Source organism: Chiloscyllium plagiosum, chromosome 27 (genome assembly GCF_004010195.1).
Source record: "Chiloscyllium plagiosum isolate BGI_BamShark_2017 chromosome 27, ASM401019v2, whole genome shotgun sequence".
In the NCBI taxonomy this organism is placed as follows: Eukaryota; Metazoa; Chordata; class Chondrichthyes; order Orectolobiformes; family Hemiscylliidae; genus Chiloscyllium; species Chiloscyllium plagiosum.
Window position 1 is genome coordinate 19,854,759 of NC_057736.1, and position 10,295 is coordinate 19,865,053.

The following is a 10,295-nucleotide window of genomic DNA, read 5'->3' on the forward strand; positions in this document are numbered from 1 at the left end:
GTCACCCTCAAAAGGGACTTTGGTTGAAAGTCTCATCTCGAAGAAGGCACCTCCTACACTGCCAAACACCTTAAGTACTAAACTGGAGGGTTATCCTTGATTTTTGAGCTCAAGTCCCTCGCGTGGGACTTTGCAAACACAGCCTTTTGACTTTGAAGCAGTAAATCAGCTGACCAGTTACGTCTCTAGCTCTAACTTGGGAGTTGGTTAGAGAGAGTTTACCTCAGCGGACAGCCCCATTGCCTCAGCACTGACTTCATTTCAATCCCCAGGGGAATTAACAGGTTAAAAAAAAACTGTTTGTAAGTGCAGCAGCCCACTGTAGACACATTCATTTTAGAAAGCATTGCTTCTGCTTCTCACTAAGAGCGCATTAGAAAATAAGAGTGACTATTAGAATTAAGCTAAAGGGCACAGATTAATTTAGTCACAGGTTTGAAACCACATTGAGAATTAGTAAACTGCAAAGTAAAGTAAAAGCACAGCAAGCGACAGCAGAGCATTAGAACCACATCTAATCACACGTTAGTCAGTTGCTATTAGTTCAGAATGCGTCACTACAATGGCTAGAACTAGCTGGAGGTGTTCCAACTGGCTTTGGCACAACTCAAACAGCCCTTGGCATTAGATGCCCACTTTATACTATAAGGTTGTCTTCAATAGTGAGCAGTGAGGCTAGGGAAAGCCACAGCACTAAGCAACCAAGTGGTTTTGCAATTGGAAGTGCTAACACATTGCTTCAGCAGGGGACTTTGATAAACTGCTTCCATGCACAGCTGCAGGAAGCACATGTGCTGATGTTACAATGCGAGGGTCCATCAATCCAGAACCCAGTCCTGGCTGCACTCATTCTGAGCACATTACTGATTTTTACCGGGTGCCCACACATATGCCTCCAGCTCCTCCATATTACTGAACAGTACCAGACTGACACTGACGAAGATTCACAGCCAGACTGGCAATCTACGTGCCAACTGCTCAGGTTTCAGTGCAGTGCTCTCCTGTTGCATGTACTGAGGGCAAGTTAGGCAACAATGGCAACTAGTCATAGAGATGTACAACATGGTCCAACCCGTCCATGCGGACCAGATATCCCAACACAACCTAGTCTCATCTAGCACCCAGCCCATATCCCTCCAAACTCTTCCTATTCATATACCCATCCAGATGCCTTTTAAATGTTGCAATTGTACCAGCCTCCACCACTTCTTCTGGCAGCCCATTCCACACATGTACCACCCTCTGCATGAAAAAGTTACCCCTTAGGTCTCTTTTATATCTTTCCCCTCTCACGCTAAACCTATGTCCTCCAGTTCTAGACTCCCCCACCCCAGGGAAAAGACTTTGTCTATTTCTCCTATCCAGGCCTCTCAGGATTTTATAACACCTCTATAAGGTCATCCCTCAGCCTCCAACACTCCAGAGAAAACAGCCCCAGCCTATTCAGCCTCTCCCTATAGCTCAAATCCTCCAACCCTGGCAACATCCTTGTAAATCTTTTCTGAACCCTTTCAAGTTTCACAACATCCTTCCAATAGGAAAGAGACCAGAATTGCACGCAATATTCCAACAGTGGTCTAACCAATGTCCTGTACAGCCGCAAAATGACCTCCCAACTCCTATACTCAATAGTCTGACCAATAAAGGAAATCATACCAAACGCCTTCCTCACTATCCTATCTACCTGCGACTCCACTTTCAAGTAGCTATGAACTTCCATTCCAAGGTCTGTTTGTTCAGCAACACTCCCTAGGACCTTACCATTAAGTGTATAAGTCCAGCTAAGATTTGCTTTCCCAAAACGTAGCATCTTACATTTATCTAAATTAAACTACATCTGCCACTCCTCTGCCATTGGCTCAAATGTGCTTTCAGGAAGCGTATGTCTACAATGCACTTGAAGATAAAGCGGTGCACAAAAGTTGACAAACAGAAAATGGAGCTGTGAAGCTGGCCACTTATGGAAACATTTCATGGCTCTTAGAAGTGAACACAACAATGGATTAGATGAAGTGATCTTTGCTTTCTGACCGCTTCTTGCTTCATGGGAACAAGGGTTGGAGACGGCAAGACAGAGCCAATTCTGTGATCTGCCCATTGCATGGTGGGATATCAAGCTGCGTGTTCGCCCATTAATCAATTTTAATTATCTGCTGATCCCATCCTGGAGCAGGAAGAGCTTTTACAACCAGCAGAACCCCCAGGAGAAATGGTATTAAATAAGGACTGCTAACCCGACAGCGCGTTCCTGTCGCTAGCCAAACAGGAAAAAAGTGAAACACAAACACTTTCAGAATTTCCCTTCATAATGTTGTGTTTCCCTCTACTACAGTGTGGTTTTGCCAAAAGTCCCGTCACTGTTTGTGGGTAGATTTCCCTGCTTCGATGACATACCTTGCTCGCTCAGAGCAGTCCAAACACACAACTTCAGTTTCCGAGTCAGGAAATGATCAAAGCACCACGCCACCTGGGTGCCTGACAAACTCCCTTACAAACTACTCATTTTAAATCTAATTTTAAAACTCTGTGGGCCTGAACTTGTTTTTGATGATATTTCCGGTTGTGAGAGAGACCAAAACAGGTGGCCATAAAGTTAATAAAGTCAATAATCAATTCAATAAGGAAAACAGGAGAAGTTTTGCTATTCAGAAGAATACAGAAATGTAGAGACTGGTAAGAATGTGAAATTTGCTACCTCGCACAGTGGAGGTCATAGAGTCATGGAGATGCACAGCACGGAAACAGACCCTTTGCCCCAACTTGTCCATGCTGACCACTTATCCCAAATTAATCTAGTCCCATTTGCCAGCACTTGACCCATATCACTCTAAATCCTTCCTATTCATGAAAAGCATAGATAGTTTTGGAAAAGATTATAAGAGATAGAATTTACAATCATCTAGCAAGCAACAATTTGATTGCAGATAGTCAACATGGTTTCATCAAGGGCAGGTCATGCCTCATAAATCTCATTGAGTTTTTTGAGAAGGTGACCAAGCATGTGGATGAGGGTAGGGCTGTTGACGTGGTGTACATGGACTTCAGTAAAGCCTTTGAAAGGATTCCACGTGGTAAGCCGATGGAGAAAATGCAGAGACATGGTATTGAGGTCGATTTAGCAGTTTGGATTAGAAACTGGCTTTCTGAAAGAAGGCAGTGAGTGGTGGTTGATGGGAAATATTCAACCTGGAGTCTGGTTACTAGTGGTGTGCCACAGGGATCTGGATTGGGACACTGCTGTTTGTCATTTTTATAATAGGTGGATGGGTTAGAAAGTTTGCAGATGACACTAAAGTTAGTGGAGTAGTGGACAGTGTGGAAGAACGTTACAGGTTGCAGGGGGACTTGGATAAACTGCAGAACTGGGCTGAGAGGTGGCAAATGGAGTTCAATGCAGCTAAATGTAAGGTGATTCACTTTGGGAAAGATAACAGGAAGGCAGAATACTGGGTCAATGGAAAATTCTTGGTCTGTGGATGTGCAGAGGGATCTTGGAGTCCATGTACATAGATCCCGGAAAGTTGCCACCAGGTTGATAGTGATGATAAGAAGGCATATGGTGTGTTAGGTTTTATTGGTAGAGGGATTGAGTGCCAGAGCTGTAGTGTCACGCTGCAACTATACAAAATGCTAGTGGGGCCTCACTTGGAATGGAGTACAGCTCTGGTAACCCCATTACAGGAAGGATTTGGAAGCATTGGAAAAGGTGCAGAGGAGATTTACCAGGATATTGCCTGGTCTGGAAGGAAGGTCTTATGAGGAAATGTTGAGACATTTGGGTCTTTCTCATTGGAAACAAGAAGGCTAAGAGGGTATTTGATAGAGACATACAAGATGATCAGAGCATTAGATAATATAAAATAGACAGTGAAATTCTTTTTCCTAGGATGATGACATCAGCTTGTGCGAGGGGGCATAGCTGCAAATTGAGGAGTGATAGATTTAAGACAGATGTCAGAGGCAGGTTCTTTACTCAGAGAGTGATAGGGGCGTGGAATGCCATACCTGCCAATGTAGTTAACTCAGCCACATTAAGGAGATTTAAACAATCCTTGGATAAGCACATGGATGATGATGGGATAATGTAGGGGGATGGGCTTAGATTAGTACACAGATTGGCGTAACATCGAGGGCCGAAGGGCCTGTTCTGTGCTGTATTGTTCTATGTTATTGTGCTATAGAGTTAAGCAAAAGTTACATAAGTGCATGAGGGAGAAAGGAATTGAAGATTGCAATGATCAGATGACGTTAAGTTATATAAGAGGCAACACATGTAAAGACTAAACAGGGATATGGACCTGTAGTTCCAAAACAGACCCTTTCTCATAGAATCCCGACATGGTGGAAGCAGGTTATCCAGCTGACTGAGTCCACACTGACCTTCTGCATTGTATTCCTCCCAGATCCATGCCACCCACCTCCCCCCACCAGCCATTCCCCTTACACTTCCCACCCACACCCTCCAACCCTATCCCTGTAACCCTGCATTTCCCATGGCTAATCCACCTGGTCTGTGCAGCTTTGCACTGCAGGTGGAAACCGGAGCACCCATAGAAAAGCCACGCAGACCCATGGGGGAGAACGTGCAAACTCCACACAGTCACTCGAGGTGGAACCAAACCTGGTCCCCTGGCACTGCGAGGCAGCAGTTCCAAACACAGAGCTACCCTGTTGCAGGAGGTTTAGGAGGAATTTGAGAAAAGATTCTTCCCACCGAGAGCTGTGGGTAACTGACACTCACGGCCTGGAAAGGGTGGTGGACACAGGAACCCCAGGGCATTGAGGAACTATTTAGATGAACTCTTGAAATACCAATCGCATACAAGGCTATGGACCAAGTGCGGAATCATGAGACAAGAGCAGATGGATGTTTGATCAACGGCACAGACGTGATGGGCTGAAGGCCATTTCTGTGCTATAAAAACTCCATGACAAGCACTAATAAGATTATTTGATTTACTGCTAAAAGTAGAGACAAATACATTTTCCTCAGGATTTTTTTGAAAACCTTCAACTTGGCACCTGGCCTCAAACTTAGTTTCCTGTATCACCAAAAAGACTGCAATTTCAGTGAGTATATCCTCCAACTGACACTGGAGCAACTGTCTAGGTTATACTAATCTGGCTGCTGAGTGATACCAACAGTAAATGGATGAAATCCTGTCAATATTTTAAGCACATTAATCCATGCAAATAAATCAGTTATCAATTTAACAGTAGCCCTCAGGGCAGCAGTTCAAATCCGTGCCAAATGTCATTGCAGCCAACCAATGTTACACTTCATTGGGCAAATCATCAGTTCATCTAATGTTACCTTTGTGGACGCACTCATTACTTTAAATACTAGGAAATTCAGCTTTCTAGCCAGTAATCATGCTATAATACTTTAAAGTGAATACTGCAATCTCATTTGGTGACAGAAGTGTCCAAGATCCTTAAAATCCAAATGAACGTTTGACATAGAACACAGAATCATTGCTGACATTCAAGCAAATCCTTCTGATCTATCATTAGCAACTTGACCTTTAAAGGTCATGTCCATCTTCCAAATAGTGACGTCTTCAGTGGAAGATAGTGTGGGCCTAATACTTACACGTATGTATATGCACACAGCCACGTACATATACACACACACAAAGACACACACGACAATCAGTAGACATTTCATGAAAGCTCAAAATCAAGGACCATGTCCACAGCATCACACTGACAGAGCAATTGTCTGAATGATATGCTTTCAATGGAATTCTCACCCAGCCAAAGATTTGGACAATCTCTAATCCTCCCTGTTGTTTAAATAATTAGTGAATCAGAAGTGCAGAGAATGTAAAGAAACTGGCCTGACTGTGCTTAATGAAATACTAACACAGTGAAGATTATCTCTTCAATAATAACTTACACAAACAGGAAATAAACAAACAGTTAATCAGCTCTGAAGAAGGGTCACTGGACCCCAAATGTCAACTCTGCTTTCTCTCCACAGATGCTGCCAGACCTGCTCATTTTTTCCAGCAATTTCTGTTTTTGTTTCTGATTTTCAGGATCTTTGCTTTTTTTTTCATGTTTGAACAGTTAGGTCATCCACATTCTCTGGAGTACATATGACTAGAGGTACTACTAATATGTGTTTGCACAAGTCAGCCTTATGGTCTTTAACAAAAACAAATTGCTGTAGAAACTCAGCAGGTGTGACAGCATCTGTGGACAGAAAGCAGAGTCTTCATTTTGAGTCCACTGACTGCTTACTCTCCACAGATGCGACCAGACCTGCTGAGTTCCTCCAGCAATTTCTGTTTTTGTTTCAGATTTCCAGCAACCATAGTTATTTGTTTTAGTTTAGTCTTTATTATAATATACTTAATGTCCTCTTGCAATGTTGCTCACCACTAATCCAGGTCCAAAGTAACTTAAAGTTTAATTGCTTATTTGTTCTTTTGGCTTCACTTGAAATAAATCAATTGTAGTGATCTCTGAATTACAGGACTGTTCTAACTGCTTCTAAATGGCAAGTTCCAGCTGAAATGATTGACTTTGTCATTTTACCATACCTTTCTCTTCTATCATTAACTATGGGGCAGTGTTCCCTTTAAGATGAATGCCTGTCCAATCACATAACAATCCATCAAGTACCATGCACTTCAATATTACAGCTATGCACACCATGATGGTTAACTGTGGTTTGCTGCCACTTTAGCCCATAGGTAAAGTACTAGTAAACTCCTCAAAGACAGGAAATTTACAGATGAGAGCCAAGCTGGAGATGATTAATCAGGTGGACTTAACAGCCACAGTTCACTCAGATCGGCTTCTGAAGTCTGAAGCTATCACTCAGCACTTGTCTTTCCTGCAAACAACTCACTGCTTCCCTCCATCTCTGAGCTCTGTGTTACAGTGCTTCCAGCTCACAGCGAGTGTTCAGGAGATAGAAGTAACAAGTTGAAAGAAGTGGTGAACTGGAGATCAAAAAAGCCCAAATGAGTAAATTATTACAGTTTAACAAGTTGAGAATTGTCAAATTAGTAAGAGTCACTAGGAGGATTTTTGCATCAACTCATCTCATTGATCAAGTCATTCTGCTGCAGTTGGTTTCATAGGATATTGAAGGATGATTGTTCCCGAAGACTTTTGATGCATTAAAGCTACCCCAGGGCATTTCCAGGGAGTTTGCGATTTGGATTCCTGACCCAATCACATTACAACGCAAAGGTTCTTGCGGCTTTCTCAAAGCTGCACTGGAATAAATGCCACGCAAGTTAACTGCCACTTTTCCCCTGCGCTTCCATTGTGGCAGCTTATACAGTTATTAGGCCAGGCCTCTTGAACAGAAATGGCAAATGTTAAGTTGCAGGGTTCCCTCCCAAAGACTCGCCGGCAGGTTCAAGTTCTAAACTGCCAAAGAAATCTGCAGACCACAAAATTTGCTTAAAATGTGAAAACAGGTGCAGAGATTGCCATGCACAATTAACACAAGTACATTGCTTCCCTTGTAAATGTAGACAGTTTGTAAAATTTGTTCAATGCTGTTGGGTGACTGCACAGCTAAACAGGGGTGAAATATTATGGGAGACTACCAGTGATTGAAGTTAGCCAGTCCTGTACTACCTCAAATACCCACCGCCTATTGTTGTCTGGCTGAAACTGAAACTGAATGTACACGAGACTAAGAAGAATACTGAACTATGGCACACACAAAGAGATCTGCTGTGCTTTTCCAGCATCGCTCTAATCTAGCCTCTGATCTCCAGCATCTGCAGTCCTCACTTTCACATACAAGGTACCATCTAGAACATACTGTCTTGATTTGGAACCATATCACTGCCCCTTCATTGACAGGAGTTCTTTCCATAATAGCATGGCAGATGCATATATATTTCATGGACTTAGTGATTCATGAAGGCGGATGGCCATCACCCTTGGGTAATTCATGATTGGCAATAAATGCTAGTCTACCCAGTGATGCCCAAATCCAATGAACAAATAAAAATGTTTGTGAAACAAATGGAACTTCTGTATTTTGCAGACTACTTTTCTCCCATCACCGGGAAGCAGGGTAGGTATATGGATCTGTGCAGAAAGATTTGAATTGCATAATTAGTACCTAAATATTAGGCCTTTGGTGTCTGGTTTAAATTTTATGAATTTATAGATACATTTCTGGAATTGTATGTCTTTTAAGCAGAGAGGGTTTCGAGATCTGATCGAGTAGAATATGGGAACTTGCTCACTGTTTCAGGATAACAATATCAATTAATTGCACTGATCATGAGCAACCTGCAACCAGGACCATAAATGCTTGTTTAAAAACTGGATATGGGATGAGATGAATGATGCCAACATGAGAACAATTTGCAAATGCCTCATTTTAAACACGTGCTCAGCAAGAATGATAAACATCCAGTTTTTAGATGCAGCTTCTGTGTTTTTTTTATGCTATTCTAATACTAGTGTCCATTAATGATATCAAAAATATGAACAGAAGGTATTTTAACCCAAGTTTCACTGTGTCTGTCAATTCATTTTAACTCCAGAAACATTGGTGATTACCTCTCTTACTTGAAGCACCTTCAATGCCAAGTTGCAGTGCAAGTATCTCAAGTTTTGTGTCAAATAAAATAATTGCTTAAACATTTGTACCTTTTTTGACTCAGTAGTGGTGGGGTGGGGAAGAGAAGATTCACCTCAAAGTTTTTTTACCATTCTAATAATACTTGTCACTAAAGTGATAAATTCCCCAGGCAAACTACTTCAACAGAAAAGGACACTTCAGAGCAATATTGTAGATATGTTAGAATACTGCTCTTACCCTCCTTCAAAAATCTTAATTCTAGTTGGTTCCAGTCTCTTGGGTGTTGAGGATTCATCTTCATGTTTCTCCCTCCTTTCTTCTTCTTTCTCTAATTTGCAGACTTCTTTTCTCCCATCACCAGGAAGTGGGGTAGGTGTATGGATCTGTGCAGGAAGATTCGAATTGCATAATTAGTACAATTGTGGGTAATATGTTTGCTATCACCACACAAGAGAGGTCTGGGAGTAATTGCAGCCTTGTAACCGTTAATGTCTAAACAGGTTGTTACAGAGATGGTGGTGTAGTGGTAATGTCACTGAACCAGTAAATCAAAGGCCCAGGCTAATTCTTAAGGTTCAAATCCAACTGATGGAGCTTAAAAAAAATAGAATTGAACACAGGTTTTACTAATGATGATCATGAAACCATCACTGGTTGTTGTAAAAAACCTAACTCCTTCACTAATGTCCTTGAGAGAAGGCAATCTACTGGCTTACATGTGAATCAAGATCCATAGCATTGTGACTAACTCTTCACTGTCCCCTGGATTGTCCAACGAGCCACTTGATTCAAGGACAATACAAATGGAGAACAAATATTGTTCTCATCAGCAATGCCCCCATCCCATGAAAGAAAAAAATAGCAAATGTTTGGTAAATTGTCATCAAAATAGTGGAATGCCAGTCACCAGAGATTAAATTAAATGCATTGGTCAGCCCTCGCTTACTGCATTGAATGTTCAGTACTGAACACCCAGTCACTGAAAACTAAATATATGCATTAACCAAGGCTCCAGTATGCATTGGGTGCATTGACTTTGAGGTTGTGGAAAAACCAACTTATGACTGAATCAGTGGCCAGAAAAAAAGGGTGGAATTTGTGGTGAGGCTATGGAGCTTTTATTCAAAAGAATTCATTCGTGTGTTTCTGAACTTTGCTGGATGCATCAGCATTTATTGCCCATCACTGGCTGCTTTTGAGAAGTCAATGGTAAACCGCTTTTAGGAGGTTGATTACTCACTGTGGAATTCTCAGTCTCTGATGTGCTTCTGAGGCCACTGTATATACATGGCTAGTCTAACGTGCTCAATGGTAGCTCTCAGGATATTGGTAATGAGGGTTTCAGTGATGGAAATGCCATTGAAAAGGCAAGTGGCAATAATTAGATTCTTCTTTGGAAATGGTCATTGTTTGGTACTTGTGTACCATGAATTTTACTTGGAACTTATAGCCTAAGCCTGAATATTGCCCAGGTCTTGTTGCATTTGCTCACAAACCGTTTCGGTATCATTAGTCATGAATAGTGCTGAATGTTGTGTGATCAACTGCAAACACCTTCATTTTTGACCTTTTGATGGTCCTGGCAAAACCTCTTGTATTTTTCTTTGAACCAGGGTTGATCACCCAACTTGATGGTCTAAGGGGATATAATCAGGCCATGAAGTTGCAGATTGTGCTCGAGTAGAATTCTGCTGATGGCCCACAGTGCTTCATGGGTGCTCAGTCTTAA

General features: G+C 41.9%; 1 protein-coding gene across 4 annotated transcripts in view; it reads right to left on the reverse strand.

Annotated features, from left to right (window-relative positions):
• LOC122563625 (transcription factor HIVEP3) overlaps nucleotides 1-10,295 on the reverse strand; it is a 393,299-nt gene that overhangs the window by 50,141 nt on the left and 332,863 nt on the right. For all 4 annotated transcript variants that reach the window (XM_043717599.1, XM_043717601.1, XM_043717598.1 and 1 more), the window contains one exon: nucleotides 8,804-8,949. In XM_043717599.1, coding sequence (XP_043573534.1) covers nucleotides 8,804-8,949 — 146 coding nt within the window. The remainder of the gene's footprint in view (nucleotides 1-8,803; nucleotides 8,950-10,295) is intronic.